At 40.6% G+C, this 14,080-nt stretch overlaps 1 protein-coding gene across 8 annotated transcripts in view; it reads left to right on the top strand.

Annotated features, from left to right (window-relative positions):
- The window catches only part of KCNIP4 (potassium voltage-gated channel interacting protein 4), a 1,061,619-nt gene that overhangs the window by 825,871 nt on the left and 221,668 nt on the right, over nt 1-14,080 (top strand). The window contains exon 1 of one of the 8 annotated variants that reach the window (XM_044767768.2): nt 11,674-12,520. The exons of 4 other annotated variants lie outside the window; for them this stretch is intronic. In XM_044767768.2, coding sequence (XP_044623703.1) covers nt 12,409-12,520 — 112 coding nt within the window. In that variant the 5' untranslated portion in view covers nt 11,674-12,408. Of the gene's footprint in view, nt 1-11,673; nt 12,614-14,080 lie in introns of those variants that run through there. 3 more of the 8 variants (XM_070506135.1, XM_070506138.1, XM_044767771.2) reach the window with 3 other exon arrangements.

Below are 14,080 nucleotides of genomic sequence, written 5' to 3' on the forward strand. Positions count from 1 at the left end.
CAGTTCTTTCTTTCAAGTTCATGAGTTTTCCTAGCATCCTTTCAATGCATTTTCACCATCTTTTTTATTTTTTCATTAGTCAAAGCCTGCAAAATGTTGACAAATAAATCTTTCATATTTCACAACCAGTTCAGATCGCCTTTGATGACTCCTGTCCTCGGTCTCTGCTTCATACTGCTCTGCCAGGTTCAACTCTCCTTTTTTGCTAGTGTCGGTGCCAATCCCTTTCTGCCCACTCATAGGACCTCTGACTTAGATGGTTGCAGTAGCATATTCTGTGGTCTTCCTGTCTCCAGTTTTCTTATCTTTTCTTTCATCGCTGTGGTTCCTTTTGGAATTCTTATTGCTAGATGAAGTAAACAGGACACTGCTATGATCATGCCACTCCACTGCCCAGAAATGTTCATTAGATTCTCATCATTCAACTCTCTTATAGATACTTGTGACTCTTCATAGTCAGGCTTCTCCCACATTTCCAGTTTGATAAATTCTATCTTGAACCTGCTGTACTATAAAGTGAAGTTAGTTGCTAATCACTAATTATGACCATTGTTGAGGCAGTTGATGTGGTTTAAAATTCCTGCGTGAAGCAAGAACTCTGTTTTATGTCATTCGTTCACTCAACAAATAGTTATGACAAGCCTATAACCAAGAAGAGTGCTAAACATTCTTCTAGGTGTTGAAGATAATGTGACAAATAGGTTAGTAAAGGACCTTGACAGGAGCATTCTATATGGGTGGAAAAAGATAGGAAATGAATGGGCTAACAAACATGTTAAAAAGAATAAGATCTAGGAGGGTCCAGCACCATGGTCTAGTGGTTAAGTTTGATGGGTGCCACTTTGGCAGCCTGGGTTTGGTTCTTGGGTGTGGACCTACACCACTCGTCAGCAGCCATGCTGTGGTGGTGACCCACATACAAAATAGAGGAAGATTAACACAGTTGTTAGCTCAGGGCGAATCTTCCTCAAGCAAAAAGAAGAAGATTGGCAACAGATGTTAGCTCAGGGCAAATCTTCCTCAGGGAAAAAAAAAGCAATAAGTTCAGGGAGAATGGTGAGTGCTAAGGAGAAAATAAAAGAGCAAATTGATAGAGAGTGATGGGCAGTGGTAACAGGAGACAGAATATGTCTAGTAGGGTGGTCAGAGAAGGCCTGTCTGAGAAGACAGCATTTGAGCCAAGAACTGAGTGATGAGAAAGAGTGAGAAATAAGGAGACAGCCTTGAGGGAAAGAACATTCCACACAGAAGGATCATGAAGCACAAAGACCTCAGGCAAGAATAATCTTGGTTTATTCAAAAACTTGAAAGCCCATGTAGGAAGAGGACTGTGATTGTGGGAGGAGGGGGTGGAGGCTGAAGCGAGCCTCAGTTGAGATCAAAAAGAGGCCAGGACGTGGTGAAGAGTTTGAATCTTATCCCAAATGTAATAGTTAATGATTGGAAGGCCACAAGCAGGGAAGTTATATGGAAAATGCAGTCGTTCATCTGGCTGCTGTGTAAACAGACTGTGGAGGTGTGAGAGTGAAAACAGGAACATCAGATGGGAGCTTGTTGCATGGTGGCTTGAGTCCAGGGCTATATTAGTAGACTTCATAAGAATTAGTCAGATAGAGGTTACATTTTGGAGTTGGAACCAACAGGATTTGTTGATGGGTTTATATTGAGGGATCTTACATATTTTAGCACATAGTGGACACTCAACAAATATCCTTATTGACTCTTTGAAGGAATGATTGAACTACTATGAATGGTCAAACTCAGATTCCATAAAGCACTCCCTAATGGACCTCCACACTCTTATTTCCCGCTCTTCTCCCTCCTCTGAACTCCCGCTGCACTTTAAACACACTTTCTCATGGCCACTAGTCTTCTTCCTTGGATTTGGTGATTTCCATGCATTCCTTACTTCCCCTTCTAGACTGTAAGCTTCTTCAAGATATTTAACCCCCACAGTCCCTTGCATATTTTGCATGGCACATAATCAGTGACTATTTTTTGAAGAATGAATGAATAAAGTGAAGTGAGAAGTTACATGAAGTTTAAAATTCTTAAAGAAACAATCACTGAGCAAAGGTATCTGAACTCCAAGGAGTTTTCCACATAGATTAAACAATTATGCAGCTCAGTTTGTTTACACTCTGTCTTGCTTGGAAGCCTAGGACTAACTGAGTGACTAAGAGTGGCTCTGTTTCAGAGAACCAAGCACTGAAAGGCAATGTGAGGCTGGCTGGTGTGAATGAGGACAGGGTTTCAAGGTTTGCTTGGTCACATACCAGGAAAAGTGGTTAAGAGTCTTAACCATTTTGAATTGCAGTTTTGTCATTTATCAAATGGGCATAATAATAGAAATACCTCAGAGATGGTTTGTGAAGAATTAATAATAATTACTCTTATAAAGAGAGTACTTGCTGTGTGCTCATCAAAGCCCAGAATGCTTTAACTGTACTGCGTACTAACCCATTTATTGCTCCTGACAACGATGTATGCACTTTTATTATCACCAATATAAAGCACTTACTGTTGTCACCCAAGGGGTGGGGAGGAGTGGTCTGCCTGCTGCAAGACATGCCAATAGTTGAGAGGCAAGTTGGTAGGAGAGAATGTGTTTTATTACAGCTTGCTAGCAAGGGGGAAGTTGGCTGACTAAAGTCTGAAAGAACCATCTTACAGAACAAAGACTACAGGCCAGAATATAAGGGGCTGGTCTCTGGGTGGGAGAGGCATCTGGTCTTAGTTCCTGATAATTTTTTGTTTTACTGGATATGCATCAGAGACTGGAACAACACTCTGTACCCTGATCTTTCAGTTGCCATTGATGATGACTCTCAGCATAGACTCTCTGCCTCAGGGTCATCACATTCCTAAGGAACTCAAAAGAATAAAGTTATCAACTTATAGCAGCTGGGAGGGGCCATAAAATCGACAGAGCATGTCTGAGTTAGTTGATCAGAGGTCACTCAGAGTTTCAATATGTTTTCTTTTCTACAATATGGCTTCCCTCATGTCAACCTTTGTTAAATCGGCATCATTACCACAGTACCCAACACAGAAAAAGCATTCTGTAAGTATTAAAGAAGAAAAAAACCCAAAACTGGTATGGAGCCAGAATACCTGGTTTTAAAACCCAGTTTTGTTGCTGTTTTTGACCTTCAATAAGGCAAACTCTCATTACCCTAATTTTCTCATTTTTAAAATGGACAAATGTAAGGAATAACTGAGACAAAATCTGTGAAAGTGCAAATACACATAAAATTACACCAAAATCCTGAATAAACGTCGGCGTTTGGAAAGTGTTAGAGCTGATTTTTAGCACAAGTGTATAAGACACCAGCCCATTTAAATGCAGTCTTCTAGGGAGAAAGCATCATACGATCTTCAAAGGAGAAAGTCTCTCATTTACTAAGTTTTGTTACCGCAGTAAACACTATTTCTGAAAGTCGTGGTCTGTGACTTGCTCATGTCCAGAGAATTGACAGCTTTAAGTAAAAATTAAAACCTCAGTAGCTACAGATCTTGGTTGGTTTCTGGTCTTATCCATCCCAGGATGTCCAGGCCAGTTAATTAGAGCATTCTGTGTGAGTACTTTTCACCACTTACGAAGCACCTTCTCCTCCATTATCTTTTGTGATCCTCCGGGAAATTCTGTAAAAGAGGAACATTATCCCAGTTCTGTACTCCAGGGTTCTATCTCCTTTGGCTCCAAGTTTAGTCTAGGGCTCACAGGAAACACCTGCTCTGCATCTAATTGCTTCTGACCACTAAAATGAAGGAAGAATGTTCCTCAGTCTGATCATTAGCTCATATCTTCTAAATTGTTTGGTGTTCCTTTTTAATATTTTGAAATGTACTTTCTTCAGAGTCCTTTCTTAGTGAAAATTGGAAGTTCAGAGATAGGACTACTAATTAAAGCTGCCCTTTCTTTCTGAAAGACAAGCTTCTTTTTCTGTAGATTAAATACATACACACACAGACTCATGCCCACATACCTCAAGCGGATTGCTCTTGATGAAAGATAGAATTTGTAGGTTTCAATTTAGGGTTAGCTTTCCTTTTCTTACTTAAAGGAGCATTTCCTGTTAAAAGTGACTTGTATATTATAACTATGTGGTAGGCAGAATAATGGCCCCCCAAAGATATCCACATTTTAATCCCCAGAACTCATGGATATGCTAAATTACATGGAAAAGGTAATTACAGTTGCAGATGGAATGAAGGTTGCTAGTCAGCTAACCTTAAAATAAGAAGATTATCCTGGATTATCCAGGCAGGCATAGTGGAATCATAAGGATAAGTGAAAGAGAGAGGCAGAAGAGTCAGGTTCAGAATGATGTTGCCTGGGAAAGAGTCAGCTGGCCATTTCTGACATTGGACATCAAGGTGACCACTAGTCAAGGAATGCAGGCAGGCCCTAGAACCTGGAAAAGGCGAGGAAGAAGATTCTTGCCCAGAGCATGGTGAAGGAACACAGCCTTGCCAACACCTTGATTTTAGCCTAATGGGACCCATTTCAGACTTCTGACCTCCAGAGCTGTAAGATAATAAATTTGTATTGTTTTAAGCTACCAATTTTATGGTAATTTGTTACAGCAGCAATAGGAAACTAATACTAACTGATTTCAGCAGTATCATAGTATGAGTGTAATGATAGAAAACAGGCAATCTTCAGCAAAGACAAGCCACAACACGAATTGACTATACCTTCTGGGAACCATGGAATTCTCAGAAGAGAAGTGGTTCCCTTTCCAGCTCTCCAGGCTCCTGTTTTTGGAGCTGAGGTAGTAAGAAAATTTTTCCTTTGCCTCTTTTTTTTTTCCTTCAAATAAAGCTTAGTCCCTTTTACCAAAGAGATTCACTCAGGTGCAGCACAAAATGTGTCAGTGCAGCTGAGAACACGTGAGTCAGTCTGTGGGAATCTTGTGCCTAGGAACTGAGAGAACCAAGCTAATGAAGTGATAAATCTATGACAAGTGGGGCCCTGTCCCAAGTGAGTGAGAAGGCATCACGGGGCCTAGGAACATTGAAAGCAGGACCCGAGGCCCAGCTATGGCTAATGCAATATGCATAGAGATGCTATTCATCATACTTTTAAAACCACCTGCTCTGTTTCCAAGGTCATTTGAAGCCATGGCTGAGAAGGCAGAGTAGAAGAGATCCTCCACATGTCTAGTTATAGGACCCTAGAGATGGACCAGGGAGGTGGGTCTAACTCAGCGAGAGGTAGCCCCTTGCTCATTCCTTTCCTATAGCCTTTTTTACTCCTATTTTAGGTCTTATCTCCCTTGAAGTCTCTGAGAATCTTACAAGCAGAAAACAGGCCACATTCAGCTTTATATTCTTTTTTTTTTTTTCTGCTGTGGAAGATTTTCCCTGAGCTAATATCTGTTGAAAATCTTCCTCTTTTTTCATATGTGAGCTGGCACCAGCATGGCCACTGGCATGTGGTGTAGGTCTGTGCCCGGTAACTGAACCCAGGCCACAGAAGTTGAGCATGCCAAACTTAACCACTAGGCCACCAGGGCTGGCTGCCACTTTGTGTTCTTGAGCCCATCACAGTGGCCTGCATAGAAGACTGCTTCTCTCTCTCATTTCCCCTTCCTTTTCTTCCTCTCTTCTCTCCTCCCTTCAGCTTTTCTCCTTCCTCCCCTTCTCTCCTGAGCCCCTTCTCTTATCTCATTTCTCTTTTCTTTGCTCTTTTGATCTTGCTTCCAGGAAAGAACTTGAAACTAAACATTTACATTTCACTATGAGGTTATGGCCACACCACAGGCTACCTTTCTGGAGACCATTTGCATTTTAAATTTTGTTTCTCTTTGTTTAATGGGTCTACAATAAAAGCAAAACAAAACAAAAACAGCCATCTTTACACATATCTCCCCAGGGATGTAGGAACACTGGCTCTTGAGTGAGAATTTCTAAAGTTAATTCCCAATTCCCTGACTTCTGACACGTAATTGTCAGGGAGGAAAAACTTTTCATCTACCCTCTTAGGTTCAATAACTGCAGTCTGCAAATTAGACTAACAAACAACAGAATAACAGAAGAAAAAGTGTACAGTTTTTATTAATATTTATATGCATGGAAGTTCACAGAAAAGAAGTGAAATTCAAAGAAGAAGTTAGACTTGGGGGCTTATATACCATTTTAACAAAGGAAAGAGAGTTTTGTCTTGAAGGGATGATAAATTGTGGGTAAGTGACTAGGAAATACATGCGGGAAACTGATAGAAGATGAGGCTTATTTTAGTTACAGCTGTTTGTACAGACTCATCTCGGTGCTGACTCTCTGTCTCTGATGATAAGAGTTGCTCTCTGACTCCTGGCAGAGGATGGTGGGGGATGGAGGGCAGCTTCACAAAGGAAAATTTATGGCCTTCTTTTAGGTAGATAAGAGGAGGGCAGAGAACTCTTCTTGCATTTACTGATTCTCAGTTGCCTTCAGTTCACTATAATCCTTAAGCCAAAGTGGCATATTTTGGAGTGGCATATTCTGATCCCTTCACAATCTGGGCAAGTTACTTAACTTTTGCATTTCAGTGTCCTCATCTGTAAAATGGGGTTAATGATATTTCCTATCTTATCAGAATGTTGTGATGATTCACTGAGATAGTTTATGTAATGCACACAGTACACTGTCCATCACACAGTAGGGGCTCAAAATATTGTAATCCTAGTTATACTATAATAAGGAAAAGGATAATCATTATTATCATCCTTGATAATGATTTCTCTCAAGCCAGCCCATCGTAGTGATATGTGGCAGACAGTTTTGAGAGAGAGAGCCCATGAAAAGGATTGCGACATGACAGCCAAAATCACATGTCATCAAATTGGTGAACCCAGGAACCCACTCAGTTTAGGCCAGAAAAGCCAGGAAAAGGAAATTAAAGCAAGCAAAAACAGTCATAAATTATAGGGAAAGATTCTATTCTTATGAATGTTTTCTAGTTGCATTTCCAAATAATCTGCTATTTTGTTTATATGAAGATTACATCCTGCGCATGCTTTGGTCATCAGATACTTGAGAACTCTCTCAAGATAACATTAGTGCAATGTTGCTGAATGTTCCCTAAAGTGGAAGGTATTTCCCCCTCATCACTACCACCTTATAAATTTAACAGAGCACTCAAACCAGAACACTGGATGCTTAATTGTTTAATGGACAACCATATACATATTTTAAGGAATTCCATTCCAGACACATTTATTAACCTTTCAGAATAAGCCCTGTAGCTGAGTGAGATAGCTTATGTTCTGTCATGTTTAAGTGGAAAGCTTGTCTGGAGAACATATAGAGATCTTTCCAAGTAATTGAGAAATCCAAAGACAGAGGGATGTGAGATACTTTCTGGTGGAGGTAAGGGTGGAGGGTAGAATAGAAGGCACCAGAGGGGGAATAGCTTTCATCATTTTGGTGAGAAAAATCTTAAAATTAGAAGAGACACTAATGGTCACACACCAACTGTGTCCTCGTTACTTGCTCTGTCAAGTCCCAACGTTAGAAGGCCTCTTCCAGCAACATTCCAGCCCCGTTTTTCTCTCCTGCCTCAATCCAGCTATGTCACCATCATGAATGCTGCCCTAGCACGTGCCCGTTTCCATTCCCAGGAAAGCCATTCCTCCTATCCTCGCTTATTTTTAAAAACTAGCTTAGGCTCCTCTCTTCGATGGAAACGTCTAGATGATGCCAACCACAGTGACGTCTTGCTTCTCTGAACTCTTATTAACTAGGAGTAGAAAATGTTTCTTTTAGAATTTAGTTTCTTTTTAACTTCTCAGTGCATCATTCTGATTTCCCCTGTAGTTAACAATTCAGGAATTATGACAAACCAGAGGATTCAAGCCAACTTTGTCCACGTCCCAAGTCCTTTGGCCTTAAACAAGTCAATTCTTCTCTCTCCATCTCTCTTTTAAACCTCTGTAAAATAAAATGATTGGATTATTTGATCTCTAAAAGTTTATACAAATTTAAACCAATAATTTTAATTTTAATTTAAGTTAACTAGTTCCTATATGCGTTCTATCTAGTTCCTATATGTTATTCTATCTATATTTTTGGAGAGACAATAGGTAGGGTGGTAAATCTATGTAATTTTAACATTTTTTCTCAACTTTGTTACATTTATTTTTATATTTATATAATGTCAATAGTATGAAGAAACATTACCTGGTGAAATTTCAAACTGAAGATACAACAAAGAGGAGGAAATGATCAATTTCAGGTTTCAGGCAAATCATCCCATTTGAGGTTATTTAAAGAATCACAATAGATCAGTGCAAGAAAATTGAACGTCTCTACTCACTGACCCTTTCTCTTTCTTGGACTAGTCAATCGACTTGGCATGCCTCCTTGGAGTGTGTTTTTACTTTCCTAAGAGTTTCTGGCAATATTTCCCCTTCTTAGTCCCTTACCAGAGACCCAGTTAAAGAACCATTTGACATGGTGCAGAGAGGCCCAAAATGGAGTGATAAATCGCGAAGTGCCTAGAATCTGGCAGCCAGGATACCCAAGTTCAAATCTCAACTCTGCCGAGTACTCTCTACAAGACCTCGGGCAAATCGCTTAACCTTTTAAAGCCTGAACTTTCTCCTAGAAACCAGAGTAATAATATGCATCTCAGGGAATTATGAAAGAATTAAATTAGCTAGTACGTGTGAAGATTTTAGAGTAGTGCCTGACACTTATACAGCCTCCATAAATGTTAGCAGATATTATTTTTGGAGTAAATCAGATATAAATCCTGATTGTATGCTTTATTGAATGTGACTTTGTGAAAATAATCTCAGCGACCCTTGGTTTTTATTTTTCTTTGAAATAGGGACAATAACAGCTAACTAATTGATTTGGGATAAGATTAAATGAAATTTTACATATGAAGTACATAGTATGGTACCTGGCTTAGAATAAGTGGGCAGGAAATGTGAGTTTATTCCTTTCCTTTGGTATGGAAGACAGACCTTTGCTACAACGGGAAAAAAAGGGAGGGCCTAGGAATGAGGAAAGAAAACCAGGGCATATTTTAATATAACAAACTGGGTTGGGACTGGCAAATTGCTGCAACAAAATGATAGAGCCATAATCTGGAGTTGTTTTTTAAGATAATATGTATCCAAATATTCCTTCTCAGATGGCCCTAGAAAAACAATCTTCCCCAAGTGTGCCCTAATTCCCCAGACTTCTCAGATGAGGCAGGAAACTCATTGACGACACTATTACGACATTATTGCTATTACTATTACCTTACCAAATCTTACTGTGGGGGGTGCATGTGAGAGAGCCCATGGCATCCTCAAGAGCTGGAAGATCCTGTAGCTGGAGCCAACAGAAAGAGCTCAGAACACCAAGTGGTAAAGGGAGCTAATGTAAATAGAGGCGGGGTGGACCACCAAGACTCTCAGATGATGGATTCTACACTGGGAATGCTGTTGTCCTGAAGTGAAGTCCTGCCTGGAATCAACAAAATCATATCCGTGGGTCTTTATGTGAGTTTCTAAGATGGTGAGGATTTCTTTCTTGGAAAATGACATGTGACAATTTAAAAATACTTTGCCTAGCTCTATAAATCAAAAAATCAATTGACAAATATTTGCTGAAATCTGCTGAAGTGTATAAACAGAGAATAATGAATTTGAGAGCCAGAAAAAGCAATGTTTAAATTCTAGATCAATAGCTTTCTAGCTTTGTGACATTGGTTAAGTCACTAACCTCTCTGTACCTTAGTTTTTTCAACTGTAATATGATATTGTATAAGATTAAAAGAGATGGTTACAGTTAACTTCGCTTAATTAATTTCTGTACTTTTTTTAAAACTTTGGACATCCTATAGCCAAATGTTGGCAGGAATTTCAGAGAATGGTTACTTAAAACATTTCTTTTCTCATCAACTACTGAGAACTACTTCCCTTCACTGGCTTGCTGACACAACTGAACACAACATGTTCAGATGAATAGGTGGTTGGGCAGATTGATACAAAAATATCTCCCATAAACATATCATCCAAAATGCAAAGCATCACTGTAAGGTCCAGCTTGGTGACCTAAGTATATTCCTGATGCCCAGAGGAGAAAAAAAAGTCCTGCGGGCTGGAGTGATCAGGCAGTCTATCTGGGAAAAAGACTGGAACTAGACCCAGGAGCAGGGAGGAGTGGCAGGACCAGGGGAGATCCAAGTCACTTTATCCATCTAGGCCCAGCAGAGCTTCTAAGAGTGGGCACTTCTGCCATAATCCCACAGCTACCATGTGCTGAGCGGGCACTGGGCTCAGCTCTCCGCAATCTCAGTTAACTCTCACGTCAACCATGAGAAGGAGGCAGTCACATTCTCATCTTGAACTTAGAAAACTGAGAGTCAGAGATGGCGCGCTTTCCCCAAGGTCACACAGCAAGCAAGTGAAAGAACCAGGATTTAACCCAGGTCTGTCTATCCAAAGCCTGTGTATGATACATGATTTCTAACAATGATGAAAGCTGTCACTATTGATGGTTACCTGCTCTGTAAAGCCTCCTCCCTGTCACCGCCACCCATCTTTCCTCAGGTGGAGTTGACTTTTCCTTCTTGTGCTCCCACTACACCCCATAGAGACATCTGTTCAAGTGCTGGTGTATTTATTGGTCACATTAGACTTTATTAAACTTATTAATCCCAAAGAGTAGAGCTGAATATTACTTGCCATTTTATCATTCAACTACCTGTCACAGCTCATAGTAGCAACTTTACAAATGTTAATGAATAACCAAATGAATGAATGAATGAATGAATATTGCCTACCAAGCACTGTGCCCACCCCAGCTTTGGTCAGTAAGGTGATCTCTTTATGCTTCAATTTTCTTGCCTATAAAATGTAGATGACCAACATGCCTACCGCATAGAGCTGTGGGGATGAGTTAGTGTTGATACATCACTATAATATTGATAAACAGAGTAAATGCTCAGTAAATGCTGTTATTACAACCACATTTAATTCTCACAATTCTCTTTAAATGGGGGACGTTAAAGAAAGTATTATAATCTCAACTTCACACAATAGGAACTGTTTTCAGAGAGGTTAAGTGTCTTGCAAGAAAATCACACAGTAAGGAAAGAGCAGAACCAGGAAATGCCCTTCAAGGTTTAAGATACTAGTCATAAACCCTTGTTTTTCATAGGGAGTTCCCAGAGATGAAAGCTCCTTCATATACAGGGTCCCAGTTGATTCTCTTCAATAGTACTATAGGACCAGACTTAGCAGAGTGGAGGTAACTGTCAGAGTGATTAAGCCAGTGTGGTCCTGGCATAACCCAGAGTCCATGACCATTCCCACCAAGCTGCCTAGGCTGCCAGAATAGAACACCCCACAGGATCCTTCGGGACAGCATGAAGAACGTGTCCCTGATGATAAGATTCACCTAACTTCTTGTGTAAGAACACAAACTCCAGAATCTTCTGAATCAGACTCTTCACAAGAGAGTGTTTTTAACAAGCACCTGGGGTGATTTTTATCATCAGGGAGGTTTGTGAAACTTTGCTCTGAGACAGGCTGAAGTGAGAGTTTGAAGGATGATAGAGGTACTCACCCTCCAGGGGGCAGTTACTGAACATCAGTGTTCTTACAAGGTTCTGCTCTGCCCTACCCTGCATCCATCCATATTTGTAAATATAAAGACTAAATCAATCTCCCTGATAATGCTGTCAATGTGTTAGCAGGAACCAGACAGCCCCAGTGGAGTGGCAGGTGGGAGCTCGCTTGGATGCTCCCGCTTGACAAAGCCATGAATCATAGATCTTTTGCTCCTGCACTTTTCTCCCTAGAAAAGCTGCCCATGGGCTTCCACAGGGGCTTTCTGAAAGAGGCTATAAGCACTAGCCACCAACACGGATTTTTTCCCTAGAATCCCGAGAGGGGGCTGAGCTGTCTCGCAGCGCAAGCTCTAGGAGGAGAGAGCAGCTGCTATGGCAAAAAGGGGACATTCGCATGCTTCCCAGGCAGCAAACTAGCGCGCAGACAGCCCTGCCCAGCCTGGCTTCCCGTTGTCAGCGGGTGGAGCAGCGCGGTGCTCTCTAGGGCAAGTTTCCTGGGAATGTCCCTTCTCTCCACGGATACAGCAAAGTCTCCAATTTTCCAACAGATGTTTCCCCCGCAGCTCTGAAGTCTAAGTACTCGCTGGCTGCAGCGCAGAGTCCCGAAGCCAGTGCACTGTCGTTGGGGGACACCACCAGACAAATGGCAGCATCAGCATGAGAGGCTGGACTTCAGCCCAGGTCGGTCCTCACTCCGGGGGGCCGCTGCTTTGCCCGGTGCATCTGCGAGGAGCTGCTCACTTTTCCCCCTCGCGAGTCTTTGTTCCAAGCCAGATATCGCTCGGATTTTCTGATTAACTCCCTCCGCTCCAAAGGGGTCCGGAGGCTGGGATGCTCTGCCAGCTTAAAGGATGTTGACTCTCGAGTGGGAGTCGGAAGGACTGCAAACAGTGGGTATTGTTGTGATTATATGTGCATCTCTGAAGCTGCTTCATTTGCTGGGACTGATTGATTTTTCGGAAGGTAAAGTGGTCGCTCTCAGTCTGTGCTGTTGGTCAGGTCTCGTGCAGAACTGGATACAGACGCTGCGGAAGTTGAGGAGGCTTAATACCCAAAGTAAAAGTTTTAAAATATGCATGCTTGACACAGAGCAGCCTAGCACTGGACAGTTCATTTCTGTTTACCCAGATATTTGATATTGGGAGAGAAGGGATAATGTACCGTTACCTTTCTATTTGAAATCTATTTGGGTTTAGGGTGATAATATGGGTTAAATATATTTCCAAGATGGGAAGTTAGGACTCTCTACCATGGGGTGATAATGCAGGCTGTTTTTTGATTGTCAAGTTTATGTTGGCTACCACGCCTTAATGTCATTAGCAATTCCATCCTCTGGAGGAGTACCTTGATACGTGAGGGAAAGATTTGTGTGTGCCTCATTAGTTAGGAGGTACGGGGGTGGAGCTGGGTTGTTGATTATGATATAAAATGGATAAGCTTTTGGTTTAAAATTGAGTTAATGGATGCTTAGCAAAAATGTGTTTTGAACACTTAATTTGCAAAAGTGTTTCGTGTACATTTCCCAATGAGCCACTTCGCTCATTTGCCTCTTGAGTGGGAACCCATATGCACAGGAGAGCATTGTTGCTACCAATAAATATTTTATCCATCTGACATAAATTGTACTACCCAAATCAATTTTATTATTCAATGACTGGAGAGTAAAAAGAAGTTGATTAACTTTGCTTTAACAGTTTGAATATAGAGTTATATTTTATGAAATATTTTTTCTACTAAAATAACATACTTTGAATTATTTAAACCTCAAAAACTTGATGTCAATTCTACATCCCAGCTCTCCTTTCTTCTCAAGTGAAAGAATGGAGTTCCTGAGACATTTGCTAATTTTCCTTTCGGATAAGTACATAATCTTCTATTGCCAAGTTATTTATGAATATTCACTTATGACGTTGTGCGTAATGTTGGAAGTTAATAGAAACATTTAAGCCTACCCATGCTTCTAATCTTTCTAACTACAGGAACTAAGATGACATCATCCTAAACTACATCCAGTATACAGGTTGTTTCTGTTAATATGTTAATAATGGTCAATGCATCTCATCTTCAGAAAGTCCTTTTTTCTACAAACTGGCTTCATTAGATTCTAACCAGTTTAGACCAGTATGAGTTTAGGCCATTAGGTTTAGACCAGTGTAAGAATGTAAATTCTAATGTAGTTGTAAAATCTTCTTTTAAATATTCTCAATCAGTGACGAGTTCTGCTCAGGCACACATGAGAATAATATTATGATGAGATTAAACAAATCTCAGAAATTAGTTTCTTCCTTTTCTCCTGTTATGTACTAATTTTATTTAACTCCCAGAAGGAAAACAATTCATAAATAAGCTTCTCCAAGTGCTACACAACAATCTTGCATTATTTTGACATTTCTGCCTTGAGGCACCAATGTTGGTGCCTAAGATCATTTCAATGTCTGTGATTTGAATAATTTGCTCCTGTTTCGTCTCCATATTAGTTTTTGTTCCTTGGACTCGGTTGAGCCATGGCCCTCCACTTTAGTG

Source organism: Equus asinus, chromosome 3, assembly GCF_041296235.1.
Source record: "Equus asinus isolate D_3611 breed Donkey chromosome 3, EquAss-T2T_v2, whole genome shotgun sequence".
NCBI lineage: Eukaryota > Metazoa > Chordata > Mammalia > Perissodactyla > Equidae > Equus > Equus asinus.